The sequence below is a fragment of the Cucurbita pepo genome, chromosome LG01 (assembly GCF_002806865.2).
Source record: "Cucurbita pepo subsp. pepo cultivar mu-cu-16 chromosome LG01, ASM280686v2, whole genome shotgun sequence".
Lineage (NCBI taxonomy): Eukaryota > Viridiplantae > Streptophyta > Magnoliopsida > Cucurbitales > Cucurbitaceae > Cucurbita > Cucurbita pepo.
In genome coordinates, this window is record NC_036638.1 from 11013501 (window position 1) to 11031196 (window position 17696).

A 17696-nucleotide genomic window follows, 5' to 3' on the forward strand; every position below is an offset into this window, starting at 1 on the left:
GGCATCACGCACTCTGCGGAGTCACCTCCCTATCCCCTAAGGCCAGTAAGCTATAACTAAACTCCTCTCAGCCTCCTCACAATAACTCGAATCTAGCATGGACATATAGAATGAACGTTCACTATTAAACACTCTAAGGCGTAATCATTGTTACCACTTAACCCAAGACAAACATCAAGTTGTTATAGACTTACAACATATCATAGCCTACTAAATAGGGTTAGACTGTATACCTATTCGTGATGAGGCATGTCGTCGAGCTGAGTCACAGAGGCGTACAACTCTCTATCCTAGAAAAAGTCTACAGAATCTAAAACCCGACTCCTCTAATACTAATCTATCATGACCCAATTTTTTAGGATTCGAAACTCGAACGTGACCCAAAAGAAGAAATCGAAAACAAACAAAAAAAAAAGAAGAGTAAAAGATTAAAAAAAATTAAAATCCAATAAAATTAAAATAGAAGAAGGGGAAGTGTAATTTTCAAATATTTCACAAGAGGATTCAAATTTACAAAAAAAAAAATACAAATATAAAGTGAATTTACAAAAGACTCTAAAAGACAAAAAAAGGATTAACGCTCCGGAACGACCCCCTCTGTGACCGCACAACTCTCAAACGCTCCTTCACTTCGATCGACAGCCTGCAAACACCTGACAAAAATAGGAAAGCTGGAATGAGATAAAAATTATACTCAGTAAGCCACCTACTTGTAGGCTCTCATCGCATCCTAAATTTTCTAGGTCTGTAATTGGCTCTAGGACGTTTGGTTCTTATCTTAGCCCCTTGGGACTTGCTCTTTGGAGCTTGCTCCTTGGAGTTTCACTGGTTCTCCATCCAGTCATTTGATACTGAAGGGCTCCTTTAGGTCTGTAATTGGCTCTAGGACGTTTGGTTCTTATCTTAGCCCCTTGGGACTTGCTCTTTGAAGCTTGCTCCTTGGAGTTTCACTGGTTCTCCATCCAGTCATTTGATACTGAAGGGCTCCTTATGGCATGCAGTAATGATCCGTATATCTCTTGAGGCGCTACCTCTGCATGGCTATTTGAGGCTACATGGTATCTAGCCTAGGGGTGTGCTAAGTACCTCCTAAGCCCATATAGTCCCCTTGTGCATGACCCAACCCATTCCCATGTAGCTATGAGTTGTATGATGTGGGGTCACATTTTCCATACGAAATGGCTAAGAGCAGTAAGAACATGAACCCCTAGTCCTCCCATGAAGCTATGGCTGCCGTTCACACAACTAACAGCTTAAGAACACTCATAAGGTACTTCTTCATCGAGGTAATCTGTTAGGTTCCTAAAAGGGAGGTTATATCTAGACTGAGTGACTTCAAGCTCCTAATTACAAATCCCTAGGTTCCTCATAGTAATGGGTCATGAAAAATAACAGAGTGTGCATGCAACCATCGTCTAACATCATCATACATAATTAATGTAAATTAGACTTGCATACTAAACGGGGCAATAGCCTCCATCAAGCACCCGAAAAGTGGAGTTTGCGCTCAATAGGGCGATGTCATCCCTCAAGTGCCCGAAACGCAGAGTTTGGTTGACGCGTGCTCCATTCACCAAAATCCTCTTCTTCCTTCCAAGGAGTCCTTGCTACTAGATCGTGGCTGGAGATGACTTCCACGGTGGTCCGATGAGAATTCCAACGACTCCTTTCTCCTCTCAACTTTTCTCTCACTCTTCTTTCTCTCTTTGTAGGTGTTGGCTAGGGTTTCAAGGACCCCTATAATGGTTGGAGGGGCAAAATGACCTATTTGCCCCTCTGTTGACTTTATTTTAATTTATTTTAGTTTTCTTTCTTTTTCTATTTCTTTAGGTATTACACTTAAAGATCTAGAAGACCACCACGACAACCTTAGACAAAATAAAAGTAGCAGTAGGCCGATAAGAGTTGGTATAGTGTCGGAGGCCCCCCACTTTCCTTTCCACTTCTATACGTACTGTTGAGCTAAATATGAGGTTGGTCAAGGATGTGTAACTCAGCAGTTTGATGGATTGCATGCAGGATGGATTCATCCTATGGTAGGGCGTTGATCATGCGAGTAGCCGGTTGAGTTGGCATGTACTAGGGGCTAACGCCCCCTACCTTGAACAACTTCATAGTTTGTGGGATAGGTTCGCTAGTTAATCTCCCGTGGATGACGAGTAGGCTAGCACTCACCCTTTTGTCCCTACTTAGTACGGAGTCTATGGATGTAGTGCCTCATCTTCGGATAACGGTTACTATTGCGTAGGTTAAGCAGCTATTTAAGATTGTGTACAGCAAGAACAATACACCTAAAGCCTAGAGTAAAAGTTCGTGGTCACCTGTCTAGTCATGGATGCAATTGTAGTCTACAAGTAGGTTGCTTACTGAATGTGTTTTTTTATTCACCCTTTTCCCCTTTCTTTTTTATGTTTTCGCAGATCGTCAGTCGAGGTGGAGGAGAATTTGAGAGTTGTGCAGTCACATAGCGGACCGTGACAAAGTGTCAGTCCGTTTTTATATTTTCGAGTCTTTTGTATTTCATTTATGATTTTATCCCAAACTCGTTTTTCCGTTTGTAATATATTGAACAACACACTTTTTCATCTTTTATTTTATTTCACTTTTTCTTTTATTTGTTTTTGCTTTCATCTTTTTCATCACTGGATGGTTTTCAAAGCCTCGAAAATTAGGTCGCAACAATTATTCTCTTCTACCCATTGAAATTTGGCTTCTAAAACCCCAATAAAATCTTTCAAGTGAAAATTTAAAAAAAAAAAAAAAAAAAAAAAAATTGTTATTATCTGAATTCAAGTGTCACAGCATACCAGTTAGAAGAGTTTAAAAGGAACTGATTACTCAAATCTAAACTAACTTCTTTTGAACTACTATTCAGATATGCGAGAGTTGTCCCAATATGCATGTTCTTATTCATTAATTATTTCTTTGGANTTCGTGGTCACCTGTCTAGTCATGGATGCAATTGTAGTCTACAAGTAGGTTGCTTACTGAATGTGTTTTTTTATTCACCCTTTTCCCCTTTCTTTTTTATGTTTTCGCAGATCGTCAGTCGAGGTGGAGGAGAATTTGAGAGTTGTGCAGTCACATAGCGGACCGTGACAAAGTGTCAGTCCGTTTTTATATTTTCGAGTCTTTTGTATTTCATTTATGATTTTATCCCAAACTCGTTTTTCCGTTTGTAATATATTGAACAACACACTTTTTCATCTTTTATTTTATTTCACTTTTTCTTTTATTTGTTTTTGCTTTCATCTTTTTCATCACTGGATGGTTTTCAAAGCCTCGAAAATTAGGTCGCAACAATTATTCTCTTCTACCCATTGAAATTTGGCTTCTAAAACCCCAATAAAATCTTTCAAGTGAAAATTTAAAAAAAAAAAAAAAAAAAAAAAAATTGTTATTATCTGAATTCAAGTGTCACAGCATACCAGTTAGAAGAGTTTAAAAGGAACTGATTACTCAAATCTAAACTAACTTCTTTTGAACTACTATTCAGATATGCGAGAGTTGTCCCAATATGCATGTTCTTATTCATTAATTATTTCTTTGGATGCTTCCATTTTTTTTTCTTTCTTGTCGCATTAACTAAGTACTAGTTATAAAGTTTTGTTTCGATTTGAGTTAGATATTTAGAATGAAATTATGTGATCACATTTGACCCAAGTTTTATTAACCCTTGCGTTCACTAAACCTTTAATTGGATAAATGTATGTGCTCTCTATTTCACTTAAGTATNGCAGATCGTCAGTCGAGGTGGAGGAGAATTTGAGAGTTGTGCAGTCACATAGCGGACCGTGACAAAGTGTCAGTCCGTTTTTATATTTTCGAGTCTTTTGTATTTCATTTATGATTTTATCCCAAACTCGTTTTTCCGTTTGTAATATATTGAACAACACACTTTTTCATCTTTTATTTTATTTCACTTTTTCTTTTATTTGTTTTTGCTTTCATCTTTTTCATCACTGGATGGTTTTCAAAGCCTCGAAAATTAGGTCGCAACAATTATTCTCTTCTACCCATTGAAATTTGGCTTCTAAAACCCCAATAAAATCTTTCAAGTGAAAATTTAAAAAAAAAAAAAAAAAAAAAAAAATTGTTATTATCTGAATTCAAGTGTCACAGCATACCAGTTAGAAGAGTTTAAAAGGAACTGATTACTCAAATCTAAACTAACTTCTTTTGAACTACTATTCAGATATGCGAGAGTTGTCCCAATATGCATGTTCTTATTCATTAATTATTTCTTTGGATGCTTCCATTTTTTTTTCTTTCTTGTCGCATTAACTAAGTACTAGTTATAAAGTTTTGTTTCGATTTGAGTTAGATATTTAGAATGAAATTATGTGATCACATTTGACCCAAGTTTTATTAACCCTTGCGTTCACTAAACCTTTAATTGGATAAATGTATGTGCTCTCTATTTCACTTAAGTATTTACTTGTGTAACATCTTATAACATCTTATGTCCGACCTCACTTATACCTTTCATTCGATTAGTATCGCCACTCTTGCATGAAATATTCTTGTGCTATAAGTGCAAAGTTCATAGACGGAGACATAAGTGCAAAGTTCCAAAACAATTAAGAAAGAAAAAAAAAAAAAAAAAAAAAAAAAAAAAAAAAAAAAAAAAAAAAATTTTTCGTCGTGCCCAACTTTATTTTATTTAAATGGGCTTAATAAATAATCTTTCTCGTGTCTATATTTTCTGTTAATTTTTTTATTTTTATTTTCAACACTAATGTAAGTTTAATCCTAACCTAATAACATTAAAAAAAAACTCTTAATTTTTTATGAATTTTATGTCTACAATAAGCTTTATTAAAGATATAGATTTCTTTGAGGAAACTTCTATAATTCATGTGTTTTAGACATTATTTTTAAGTATTTTATTTCTTTATACAAAAAAAATGGGTGACACTGGAGTGACGTTTGATATGAGTTTTTTTTTTTTTGCATTAAAGTTAAAAGAGAATAAAGTACTTGAAAAGAACAAAAATATTCTTTTGCCTAAATTAATCTTATAGTTTGACTAAACCAAATATTTGTTAATATATATATATATTTTTTAAAATTAGAATAGTTTTGAAATCACTACTTTAAATTTCTATCCATATATGGCTTTTTCTTTTTTTCTTTTTTTTTTCTTTTTTTTTTTATGAAACACGTTTTTAATTTTATATATAAAGCTATATAATAAAATAACAATATTTTCAAAAGGTTATTCTAATTTTAAAATAACAGTATTTTTCATGCACCTGAAACAGGAATAAGGGAATAAGAGGGTAAAGGCAAACAAAGTTTGATGAGTATAAAAGACTAAATATGGGGTTGAGGTTTGTTCATCTTCAAACTTTCCTTACAAACAAATATAGCATTGGTATAACAATGTTTATCTCCAAACTTCAAGCTTCCATGGCTAAGTACGAAGCAAGTGAGATGATCAAGAAGCATATTAGAAATGGTGATAATGTTCAACTACAATCTTTCAGTGGCATTGCTCGAGATTCAACTCAACTCAACAATCAAGGCAAGATACTAGAAATCCTAAAAGATAACAAGAATGTTGGGCTCAAGCTTAGTTCAAATGCTCACCCAAAGACATCTAAGTTGCAATTTAGTCGAGAGCAGATGAAGGAGATCTTTAGATATCATGATAACGATAAGGATGGTTTTCTCAATTTAAGGGAGCTAACAAAAGCTTTTGCTTTTCTAGGCTCAATTATTCCATTTGAGAAAGCTTCCTATGGTATGTCATATGCGGATGCAAATAAAGATGGCCTTATCAGCGAGGCTGAACTTGACAAACTCATTGATTATGCTCAGAAATTTGTGAAGAAGAAATGAGCTTTTAGACTACATACCCTTTTATTTCATGTATGAAAGGTAATCGTCTTATATCATACAAAAAAAAAAAAATGTATTTTTGAAATAAATAATTTATTTTCCTTTTTATTTTAGTAATTGGCAGGAGAAAAGTGTTTATAATTTTTTTCATTGAAAAATAATACTTCTTCTATTAATCATTCTTTTAGTAGCTAGCATGATTGACTTCCATCACTTTTATATTAAGCATTTGAATGTGTTAGAGAGTTATTTAAGTCTCTCAATAAAATACAAAGAAAATTATATTTGGAAATTAGGGAGGGAGATTTTACAGCTTTGGTGAACCAAAAGTTAGAAAAATGTAAAGAAAATATGAGAGATTGAAAAACTCGAACTTTTCTAGAAATCCATCGCAAGGAAGAAGATGCACTAACATATGTCAATTGTCCGGCTGGTGAGCGCATTGAAAGATGCCATCAACACATGTCCCAAGCAGAATGGAGCAATTTATCTAGTCTATGTGTGGACACATGTCGCTATCCGCAGAAGAAACGCGTCCGACTTCCATTGGAGATTCATTATCTTGACTTGTCTCAATCTGACCCAAAATCATGACTTGTCAACCCGTACACAACCCGATTTAGTACCCGTGACTCGATCCGACAATCAAGAATTGACCAAACTTGAACCACCTATTAGTGAGTGTCATGTGTCACGATTAGAAAATTTGTAGTGATTTTCATGCTCGTTGGGGCTTGATGCTTCCACACTTTGCCTGCCCACACGTGAGCCTCTATGCATTGTTGCGTGCGTGGAAACAACATGAGGGCGCGTGAGGGCATGTGGGGCACATGAGCATTTTTTTCGTTCGTTTTGACTCCTATTTGACTATTTTTCATCCCTACTTGGATACTTACCTTAATTCTATTTTATTTAAGACCAAATAATAAGTTTTTAGGAAATTTGGAGCCTCTCTCACAAGCGAAAAAGGGAACTCGGGAAGACATGCGATAACCATGTAAGTAATCACACAAATTTAGGCAAGTAATACTTATGGGATCGCTTGGATGGAGTTAGAATTATTATAGCTTAAAGTGATTAGTTAAGCTTGTGATTAGTCACACTTGATGGAGGCATTTCAGAACTATACCTTGAATGTTGTTATGGGATGCTTAATACATAATTATGCTAGACAGGAGGATTGAAATTTTGTGAATTGCGCTCCAAGTGTTTGGTGGATGTTATTGTCCCTTTGAGCATGTGTAACTATTTCCATTAATTAATGTACATTAGCTCCAAATAATTGAATGTGTGCTCTCCTTATAGAGTGTTAGCAATAACGAGATAGGACCAGGGCATTAGNTTAGACTACATACCCTTTTATTTCATGTATGAAAGGTAATCGTCTTATATCATACAAAAAAAAAAAAATGTATTTTTGAAATAAATAATTTATTTTCCTTTTNGGGTGAAGACCTAGTTCAAAACGCTCTAGTAGTTCGAGCCCCTTAGGATTGTGGGCAACGACAAGAGAGTCTGGTCTTTAGTGCTTTGANGCAGGAGAAAAGTGTTTATAATTTTTTTCATTGAAAAATAATACTTCTTCTATTAATCATTCTTTTAGTAGCTAGCATGATTGACTTCCATCACTTTTATATTAAGCATTTGAATGTGTTAGAGAGTTATTTAAGTCTCTCAATAAAATACAAAGAAAATTATATTTGGAAATTAGGGAGGGAGATTTTACAGCTTTGGTGAACCAAAAGTTAGAAAAATGTAAAGAAAATATGAGAGATTGANACAAGCTAGGCTCAAAGAGTCAAAATAGAGAAACCTGGAGATTTGATCCATGACAAAGCCGTCAAACCACCCTAGAGTTCTAGCGGACCACTATGACAACCCAAAAGACAAAGGTAGCCTTCTAAGTCATTAGCAGTTGATACGGTGTGTACGAAGCTTCCACTTCCCTTTCCACTCTGGTTTCAGTATTGTCAAGCCAAGCATATGCCACTTANTCTTGACTTGTCTCAATCTGACCCAAAATCATGACTTGTCAACCCGTACACAACCCGATTTAGTACCCGTGACTCGATCCGACAATCAAGAATTGACCAAACTTGAACCACCTATTAGTGAGTGTCATGTGTCACGATTAGAAAATTTGTAGTGATTTTCATGCTCGTTGGGGCTTGATGCTTCCACACTTTGCCTGCCCACACGTGAGCCTCTATGCATTGTTGCGTGCGTGGAAACAACATGAGGGCGCGTGAGGGCATGTGGGGCACATGAGCATTTTTTTCGTTCGTTTTGACTCCTATTTGACTATTTTTCATCCCTACTTGGATACTTACCTTAATTCTATTTTATTTAAGACCAAATAATAAGTTTTTAGGAAATTTGGAGCCTCTCTCACAAGCGAAAAAGGGAACTCGGGAAGACATGCGATAACCATGTAAGTAATCACACAAATTTAGGCAAGTAATACTTATGGGATCGCTTGGATGGAGTTAGAATTATTATAGCTTAAAGTGATTAGTTAAGCTTGTGATTAGTCACACTTGATGGAGGCATTTCAGAACTATACCTTGAATGTTGTTATGGGATGCTTAATACATAATTATGCTAGACAGGAGGATTGAAATTTTGTGAATTGCGCTCCAAGTGTTTGGTGGATGTTATTGTCCCTTTGAGCATGTGTAACTATTTCCATTAATTAATGTACATTAGCTCCAAATAATTGAATGTGTGCTCTCCTTATAGAGTGTTAGCAATAACGAGATAGGACCAGGGCATTAGAGATAGTTTAGCTGGGTGAAGACCTAGTTCAAAACGCTCTAGTAGTTCGAGCCCCTTAGGATTGTGGGCAACGACAAGAGAGTCTGGTCTTTAGTGCTTTGAAACAAGCTAGGCTCAAAGAGTCAAAATAGAGAAACCTGGAGATTTGATCCATGACAAAGCCGTCAAACCACCCTAGAGTTCTAGCGGACCACTATGACAACCCAAAAGACAAAGGTAGCCTTCTAAGTCATTAGCAGTTGATACGGTGTGTACGAAGCTTCCACTTCCCTTTCCACTCTGGTTTCAGTATTGTCAAGCCAAGCATATGCCACTTAGGGTTGTGTGAACTAACAGTTCAATTCAATTACCATGCACAACAAATCCAACCTATGGAGAGACGTGGATTCATATGGTAGTCATAGGAGTTGATCCACACAGAGGGCCACTCCTCAACCTCAAGTGACTATATGGTTTAATGAGAAGAGTTCGTCAGCTAACCTCCCATGAAGGATGAGCAGGCTAGCACACACCCTACTATTCCCACAAGAGAGAGTTCTACAAGGTAGTGCCTTAACCTAGGACACTAATTAATTGTTGCATAGTCTAAGCAAGCTACACAAGCTTGTGAGTAACAAATGCTATACAATTAAAGCCTAAGAAATGCTTGTGACCTGTTAGGTAAAGGATGCAATGAGAGCCTATAAGTAGGTTGCTTACTATCTATAAATTTATACTCACGCATTCCTACATTTGTTGGCAATTGATGTTCTTGGTCGAGGTAAAAGGGTGCTTGAGAGCTACAACCAAAATGGGGGGTTGACCCAAAGCATCTATTGTGTCTGAATTCCATAGGGTGTCACATCATATATTTTTATATCCTTATGTTGTTCCCCTTCTTTGTAAACATCTTAATACATATGTACTTGTAAACATATCATAATGGTTTAAATGTTATGTGAGTTGATTTTAAATTGCGTGAAACTTTATGGTAATTTTCATTAATTTCATTCATACATGTTGTCATTGCATAGTCAATTGGTCTCAATTTGATTTATGAAATCTAAAAACTCGAGTCGTGATAGAACCAATTGCACACGCCTCGACCTAACTCGATATAAAAGTGCAAGTCAACGAGCAACACGTGGCATAGCAAGAGCACAATTACTTCCCCATAGGTGCGTTTGTACTTGCATGTGGATTGCGATATGGAACCATCTCAGCTACATGTGGCAGCACGTGAAGGCGCATGAGGTGATGTTTTCATCCCATTTGACCTCAGTATGCCTTTTTCATAACAATTTCAAACTTGACCTTATTATTACTAGAAGTAGGACCTTTTTAGAAAAAATTTAAAACATTTTGTTCTAACATAAGGAAAAACTAGTTCAGGGAGGCACACATCATCCATATAAGTAGTTAATTAAACTTTTCTCAAGTAATACTTGTAGGATTGTTAGGCTGTACTACCATGCGAGTGTGTCTAACCTTTGATGGTTAGAATATGTATGTTATAATTATTGAAATACCTCTAGGATGAGAGTTTAAGATGCATGCTAAATTTAATGTTTTTCGCTATGTTACATAAGAGGATGAGACGAGCGATTGATGGATATTATCTCCTTGTTGAATTTGTATGAGTGCACAATATATTATGTAGCTTTTTGTAGAATTGAAAGTCTACATTAAGCTACCTAGCCCCCTTTGGATCCTAGTACATCTCCTCAGCGCCCGCATATGACAAAGTTGATGTTTAGAATATTTGTTACCTACTTTATGTAACCGATAGTATCTCTTTAACAAAGCATACATTAGTGAACCAAGTTAAGACTAGGGAGCTATACCTAGAACGATCTACTAATTGACCAGGTCTTTATGTTTCCAATTAATTGTCACCTTAGGATTGTGAGCGGTAATCAAAGGTCCAGACATGATTGCACCCTGAGATTGGATTAGCCTTACTACCTAAATGCCCCTAAGAACCTAGTAGGCCTCAATAACATCCAAGAATGACTAAGATAGCTCACTAGACATTTTACAGTATGATGGTGTCAGCAAAGTCTCTACCTCTTATTTCTCTGGTACACCCTTAGCATTAGCAACATCCTACCGAGCGATAGTAGTACAGGTATCATGAGTCAAGCCTAGGCTAGATAGTATAGTGCACGAGATAATCAAGTGCCCTTACCTAGAGGAAAAGACCAGTAGACTCCTAAATGGGGCTACTGGCAATCAAACCTATCTCGACATAAGGCACGATATTAAACAGTAAGACTCAGTAGCTAGCAAGCACACGGGGTCACTCCCCTCATAACTAGAGATGATGAGTGCGGACGCGCACCGTATGATGAGCGCGAATGCGCACAGGTGCGAACGCACACAGATGAGGGTGTTCATGAGGTGCATGACACTGTGAGGTTCCGCTGACCTTCGGACGTCGCTACAGATTAGCTTGACCANCCTAGAACGATCTACTAATTGACCAGGTCTTTATGTTTCCAATTAATTGTCACCTTAGGATTGTGAGCGGTAATCAAAGGTCCAGACATGATTGCACCCTGAGATTGGATTAGCCTTACTACCTAAATGCCCCTAAGAACCTAGTAGGCCTCAATAACATCCAAGAATGACTAAGATAGCTCACTAGACATTTTACAGTATGATGGTGTCAGCAAAGTCTCTACCTCTTATTTCTCTGGTACACCCTTAGCATTAGCAACATCCTACCGAGCGATAGTAGTACAGGTATCATGAGTCAAGCCTAGGCTAGATAGTATAGTGCACGAGATAATCAAGTGCCCTTACCTAGAGGAAAAGACCAGTAGACTCCTAAATGGGGCTACTGGCAATCAAACCTATCTCGACATAAGGCACGATATTAAACAGTAAGACTCAGTAGCTAGCAAGCACACGGGGTCACTCCCCTCATACTTGGGTGATTTTATGGTCCTATAGGAGAGTTTGCCAGCTAACCTCCTATTGATGATATTTAGTCTAGCAAACACCATATCATCCTATCACATGATTATGAGGTAACAACTCAACCCAAGATTCCAGTCATTCACTACTCAAATAAAGCAAGGTACCAAAGTTAAGGAATATAAAGGTTGAAAATTTTGTACCGACCTAGATATAGTGCAGAGATTTGCTTAAACTTCGAGGCCAACCTCCTAGACGCTCAGATAACAGTAGAAACGAGGCTCGAATTTCTTAAAGCTCAAATAAAAGTTCATGAACACATACTAAATTAAGGATGAATGGATGAGCTCTATTTTGATTCAAAGTACATTCTAGTTCCTATTAGGTAAACAATAAATTAATTTTGTCCATGAATCTTTCTTCAAACTGGCTATTTCGTAGGTATCCATGTTTTTTTCTTTAATTCCTTATTTTCTACAAAGTCATATAATTAAATGTTACTAATATTCTCACTCCTTATAAAAAGTATTTTGAATTCCAATATTTTTTGTTGTAAAAAGTTAGAAATATAAATAAAACTAACATACATCATGTCAAACATTGAGTGACACTTTGATACCAATTTTTGCATTAAAGTNAATATAGTGGAGCCACTTACTGTGTATCTTTGAAATACTCAGGCCGTGTGCCACATCATTTTTCAGGTNGTAAGTATGCAGTTTTGAAATAAATACTTTTTTTTAATTATAATAGATTTGCTAAAATCACTACTTCATGCATATTGTATGTTCATAACCATAGGGCTACTTCCCCTAGAGATGATGAGTGCGGACGCGCACCGTATGATGAGCGCGAATGCGCACAGGTGCGAACGCACACAGATGAGGGTGTTCATGAGGTGCATGACACTGTGAGGTTCCGCTGACCTTCGGACGTCGCTACAGATTAGCTTGACCAGAGGGTCCAGGGGGTGTGCGAGCGCCCTGGGGATTCACACTCGCACGTGTGAGTCGTGTGTAGGGAAGTACTACACATCCAATTTTTCCGAGACTGGAGGCCACCCCTAAAATGATTAGAGATAGGTCCCTAAATCATGATTGCATGTGTTTACATTTGCATGGCCAATATAGTGGAGCCACTTACTGTGTATCTTTGAAATACTCAGGCCGTGTGCCACATCATTTTTCAGGTAAAGGCAACACGCATTTGTACGGAGGACGGCGGCATCGCGAGCAGAGACTGTGTCACGTGCATAGGGTAGATTCATATTTAAATTTCTAGTCTTAAGTTAGAATAGGTTGTTTTGCATTTCATTGATTTAAATTATTTTGTATTTGTTTTTGTTTTCTCTAAATTTCAGTACTTCATATTTAAACACGTAAGACCATGACTGTGTTTTCCAGAGAAAAAGTTGTTTTAAACGTTTTTTTTGACGTTTACGTTATCAACTATGTTCATGTAAGAGTTATATCTCCGAATTATAGATGAGTATGAGACGTTAGTAGCGACTCTGAGTATGTGGAAATTTAGGGTTGTTACAGTCAAGGTAGGCATAGGCCAGATAGGAGAGGTGCGTTGAGATGACTAGGTACCCCAACAATGTTAAAATGGCCAATAGTCTCTTGAACAGGGTCTCTGTGCTGTAAATTTGTTCTTTAAAGGGAGTGTGGAACCACATAGGTTGACCCAGTAGCTTGTTGGCACATGGGTGTTACTCCCCCCAAGCTTTAGTGACTTTATGGTCACGTGGGAGAGTCGGCCAACTAAACTCCCATAGAAGATGTTCAGACTAGCAGATATCATATTGTCCCAATAGATGATTGGTCATTCATTGCTTAAGTAAGGTAAGCTACCTAAGTTTAAGAACAAAAAAAATTAGTTCTCTCCATAGATGAGATTTTTCTCCTAGACAACCTAGGGCGCCAAAAAAGGGTGAACCACCCCCTTCGTTGGATGGGTCTATTAGTAGCTAAAGTATCATTCGGAAGATCAATGCGACTAAAGTATCATTCAAAAGTTCAATGCACCCCACATACTCAAATAGCACTAGAGACAAGACACAAACTTCTTACCCCTTATATAACTCAATTAAACCCTATTTTGTGCTTAACTGTGATCTTGTAAACCTCACATATTACAATCCGCACGAACCATAATAAGTTAATTTTTAATCAGTTTTGGACTTGCGTATTTCTTTATATACTTAACGAAATATGATAAAAAGAATTTTTTTAGGAAGTTGATAGAAAACTCTTCAAACTAGAAATCAAATTGGATTAAGTTCAATAGAAAAGATACAAAAATCTAAACAAAATAGGAAGAAATAACTAAAAGAAACTTCAACCAAGACTCAAACGCCACAAGACTCGAAGGAGCCAACGTGCAGGCAAAACGTGTCAAGCCATGAGTGCGAGTACCTCCCTAGGCGCGTGGAATATTTGTGCATGGGTTGCGTGAGTGAAAGTTTATAAACACAGGCAGCATATGGGAATGTGTGAGATTGTCTTTTTCGTCTGTTTCGACTCAGTTTTTCTACTTTTTGTCCGGATTTTAATACTGTATCATCCGAAAAAATAAAAAAATAAAAAAATAAATAAGAAGTAAATGATCCACTATCTTTCTTCCTTCTTCCAAATAAAAAAAATTCTTGGTGATGAAGAGAGATGTCTCCATTAAGGTACATATTAAATCATTTCTTTTAGTTTATCCTAATTTCATTTTTAGAAAATTATAATCAATTATATCTTAGATGTTCGATCTTCTGTTTTGCAACGATTTAGGTCTGTATTTCTATATAAATTCTGGTAGATGAAGACATATTTGTGATATCTGTGAATTTAAATGTTAACCAAATTAAAGGGAAAAAAAAAAAGGAAAATACAAATCATAGAAAGGAAAGATTTGGAAAGAAGAAATTATTTGCAAGTGAATTTTGCATTTAAATGTTAACAAAATTAAAGGAAAAAAAAAGTTTGAAAAGAAGAATTAATTAGAATACTAATATAAAGAGAAGAAAAATGGAAAAGATAAGGCTAGAGAGAGGAGGCTAACAAAATCAAAAGAAAAGAAAAAATGTACCCGCCAAACATTGTAAACAAAATCAAAAGGAGAGAAAGAAAAGAGAGAATACATAAGAGGAGAAGAAAAAAAATAAAGAGAGTTACAGAGAATGCCAAAATGCAAAATCAAAAGAAAAGACAAAAAAAAAAAAAAAAAAAAATGATATCCTGTATNATCAATAATATGATTAAGTAAGAGTTAATTAAAAATTGGCGGACAATATCTCTAAACAAAAATTAAGAGATAAAGTACAAAAAGAATATCAGAATACAAGAAGTAGACACTCAAAATTAAAAAAAATAGAAAAATGAACTCTTAATATAAATAGAAAATATATATATAATATGTGTATATATATATATTTAGATGTATATTACAACGTTCCAAAACTTTATCTATGCAAAGTCTTTAATGCTCGTATGAAATCTAGCACATGAACCATTATAAGAGTTAGAGAATTGAACATGAAATTGATGTCATGAATTCATATAGGTTGACTTGGATACAAAGAACAAAATCGAACTTTCATTAAGGATAAATTGGTAACACCCATATAAGCTAATCAGGTAAGTGACCTTACTATAGGATAGACTAAAAATTGTATGAGATATGATGATGTATGAGTTGTATCGTATGATGTCGTATGAGTATATGATGATGTATGAGTATATGATGATGTATGAGTTATGATGCTTGATGATGTACGTAGTATATATATTTCAATGAATGACGTACTTGATATGCTTGATGCACTTTATAGCAATATAATGAGTATGATGCTTGCGTGATGTTTACCTTAATATGATGATGTTTTCCATATTGAGCATGCTATATGATGATGAGTGTCATATGACATCATGTCATTAGATCGACATAGGACACAACCCTAAGAGCATGAAAACGATATTAATATAAATATCCACGAGTATGTGTTACTTAGAGTAACAAAGAGATAGACTAGAGGGTTGTGTCAGAAGAGATATTATGATGGATTTAGAGGGACCTCATGCATATTGTATGTTCATAAGCATAGAGCTACTTCCCCTAGAGATGATGAGTGCGAACGTGCACTGTATGATGATGAGTGCGAATGTGCACGAGTGTGAATGCGCACAGATGAGGGTGTTCATGAGGTGCATGGCACTATGGGGTTCCATTGACCTCCGTACGTTGCTACAGATTAGCTTGACTAGAGGGTCCAGGGGGTGTGTGAGCGCCCTAGGGATTCACACTCGCGCGTGTAAGTCGTGTGTAGGGAAGTACTACACATCCAATTTGTTCGAGACTGGAGGCCACCCTTATGATGTTTAGAGATAGGTCCCTAAATCATGATTGCATGTGTTTGCATTTGCATGGCCCCCTATAGTGGGGCCACTTACTAATTATTCTTTGAAATACCAAGTCGTATGCCACATCATTTTTCAGGTAAAGGCAAGGCACACTTGTACAGAGAACGGTGGCATTGAAAGTAAAGACTGTGACACGTGCATAAGGTAGACTCATATTTAAATTCTTAGTCTTAAGTTAGAATAGATTGTTTCGCATTTCATTTTTTAAAATTATTTTGTATTTATTTTTATTTTCTCTAAATTTTAATATTTCGTATTCAAAAACATAAAACCTATAATAAGACCATGGGTGTGTTTTGCAGAGAAGAAATTGTTTCGAGTATTTTTCGAAGTTTAAGTTATAAATTATGTTCATATAAGAGTTATATTTATGCATTAGAGATGAGCATGAAACGCTAGTAGCAACTCTGAGCATGTGAAATTTAGGGTCGTTACAAATATTGACCTTAATTTAACTTGAATTGAGGTCTACATAAGAAATTTCAAGAAATTGAAGCCCCTAACAAGTAAAAAAAAGATGGTCTTATTAGTGAGGCTGAACTTGACAAACTCGTTGATTATGCCCAGAAATTTATGAAGAAAAAATGAGCTTTTAGACTACATTCCTTTGCATTTCGTGTATGATAAGTAATTGTCTTGTATGACAAAAAAAAAAAAAAAAAAAAAAAAACTCATATTTGAAATAAAGAATTTATTTTCTTTTTATTTTAGCAATTTTGACTATAAAATTGTTTGTTACTTTGTACGTATTGATAGCAAAAATTTTATTTCCTCTTCGACTAATTCTTCTTTTTAGAAATTGGAACGATGCTTAGAATCAAGTAAATTTAAAGAGGTAGTGTACTATCCGTTTAGTTTGTCCTTAGCCAAAGATCCAAACAAATAATCATGTAATGGATAAAATACCATGACTGATATGTTTCATTTCAAAGGGGTATGCATTAATATTGATGGTGGATATCCTAAGCACAACTCTGCTCTTAAGAGTAAGCATAAATACTGGCATAATGTTGATTATGCTTTGTTTCTTTCAATCTTGCTTGTCCATTCAATTATACGGAATGTGCTTTGCAAGCAACTTTCTAAATTAACCTTACTCGTTTCCTAGTTCTTGATGGAAAGACATCATTCTCAAGTATTAATGGCAAGAATTTTTATTGGGTTTCTCTTAGCATTATTTTTTTTTATTTTTTTTTTTTTACAAAATCTTTTTTATAATTTTTTTTTTTCTATTGATAACAAAATCTTCAAAACTTTGCTTTTAATTCACCCTACAAATTGCTAAGCATTACCCTACAAATTGCTGAGCATTCACCCTACAAATTGCTAAGCATTACCCTACAAATTGCTGAGCATTACCCATTGTGAGCACTACAAATTGCTTAAGTGTTACCCTTATGAGGAGTACATTCTCTTTAAATGAGTTCTTTATTCAATATATCAATTACAACATAAAAAATCTATTTATAACGACTTTTGATTTCTACTAATCTAAAATTGTTACTATCATCTTAATTTAAGATGGTATGCAAAATTTAAGTCTTAAAATATCATCATCAAATCATAACTTCATTGTAAAACATAGCATAGTCATTGAAAAACACTATCATGGTCTTAAATGTTCGAAAGCATAATGTAGAAACAAATAAAAAAACAATAATAATAAATAATTTAAATCATGAAATGCATAATCTATTCGAACATAAGTCTAAGAACTAAAAAAATGCTACTAGCCTATGCACATGTCATGGTCTCGGATTGCGATGACGT

The 17696-nt window shown here is 35.5% G+C and overlaps 1 protein-coding gene across 1 annotated transcript; it reads left to right on the forward strand.

The window, feature by feature from the left end:
• The first annotated feature begins 5385 nt into the window (after positions 1 to 5385).
• LOC111793181 (calmodulin-like protein 1) lies at positions 5386 to 5854 on the forward strand. The gene has a single exon (XM_023674959.1). It carries the CDS (start codon positions 5386 to 5388, stop codon positions 5842 to 5844), a length of 459 nt encoding a protein of 152 aa, XP_023530727.1. The 3' UTR covers positions 5845 to 5854.
• Positions 5855 to 17696: the final 11842 nt, after the last annotated feature.

Excerpts from the sequence above, each read along its gene's own strand:
- LOC111793181 (XM_023674959.1), top strand. The coding sequence starts at position 5,386 with ATGTTTATCTCCAAACTTCAAGCTTCCATGGCTAAGTACGAAGCAAGT.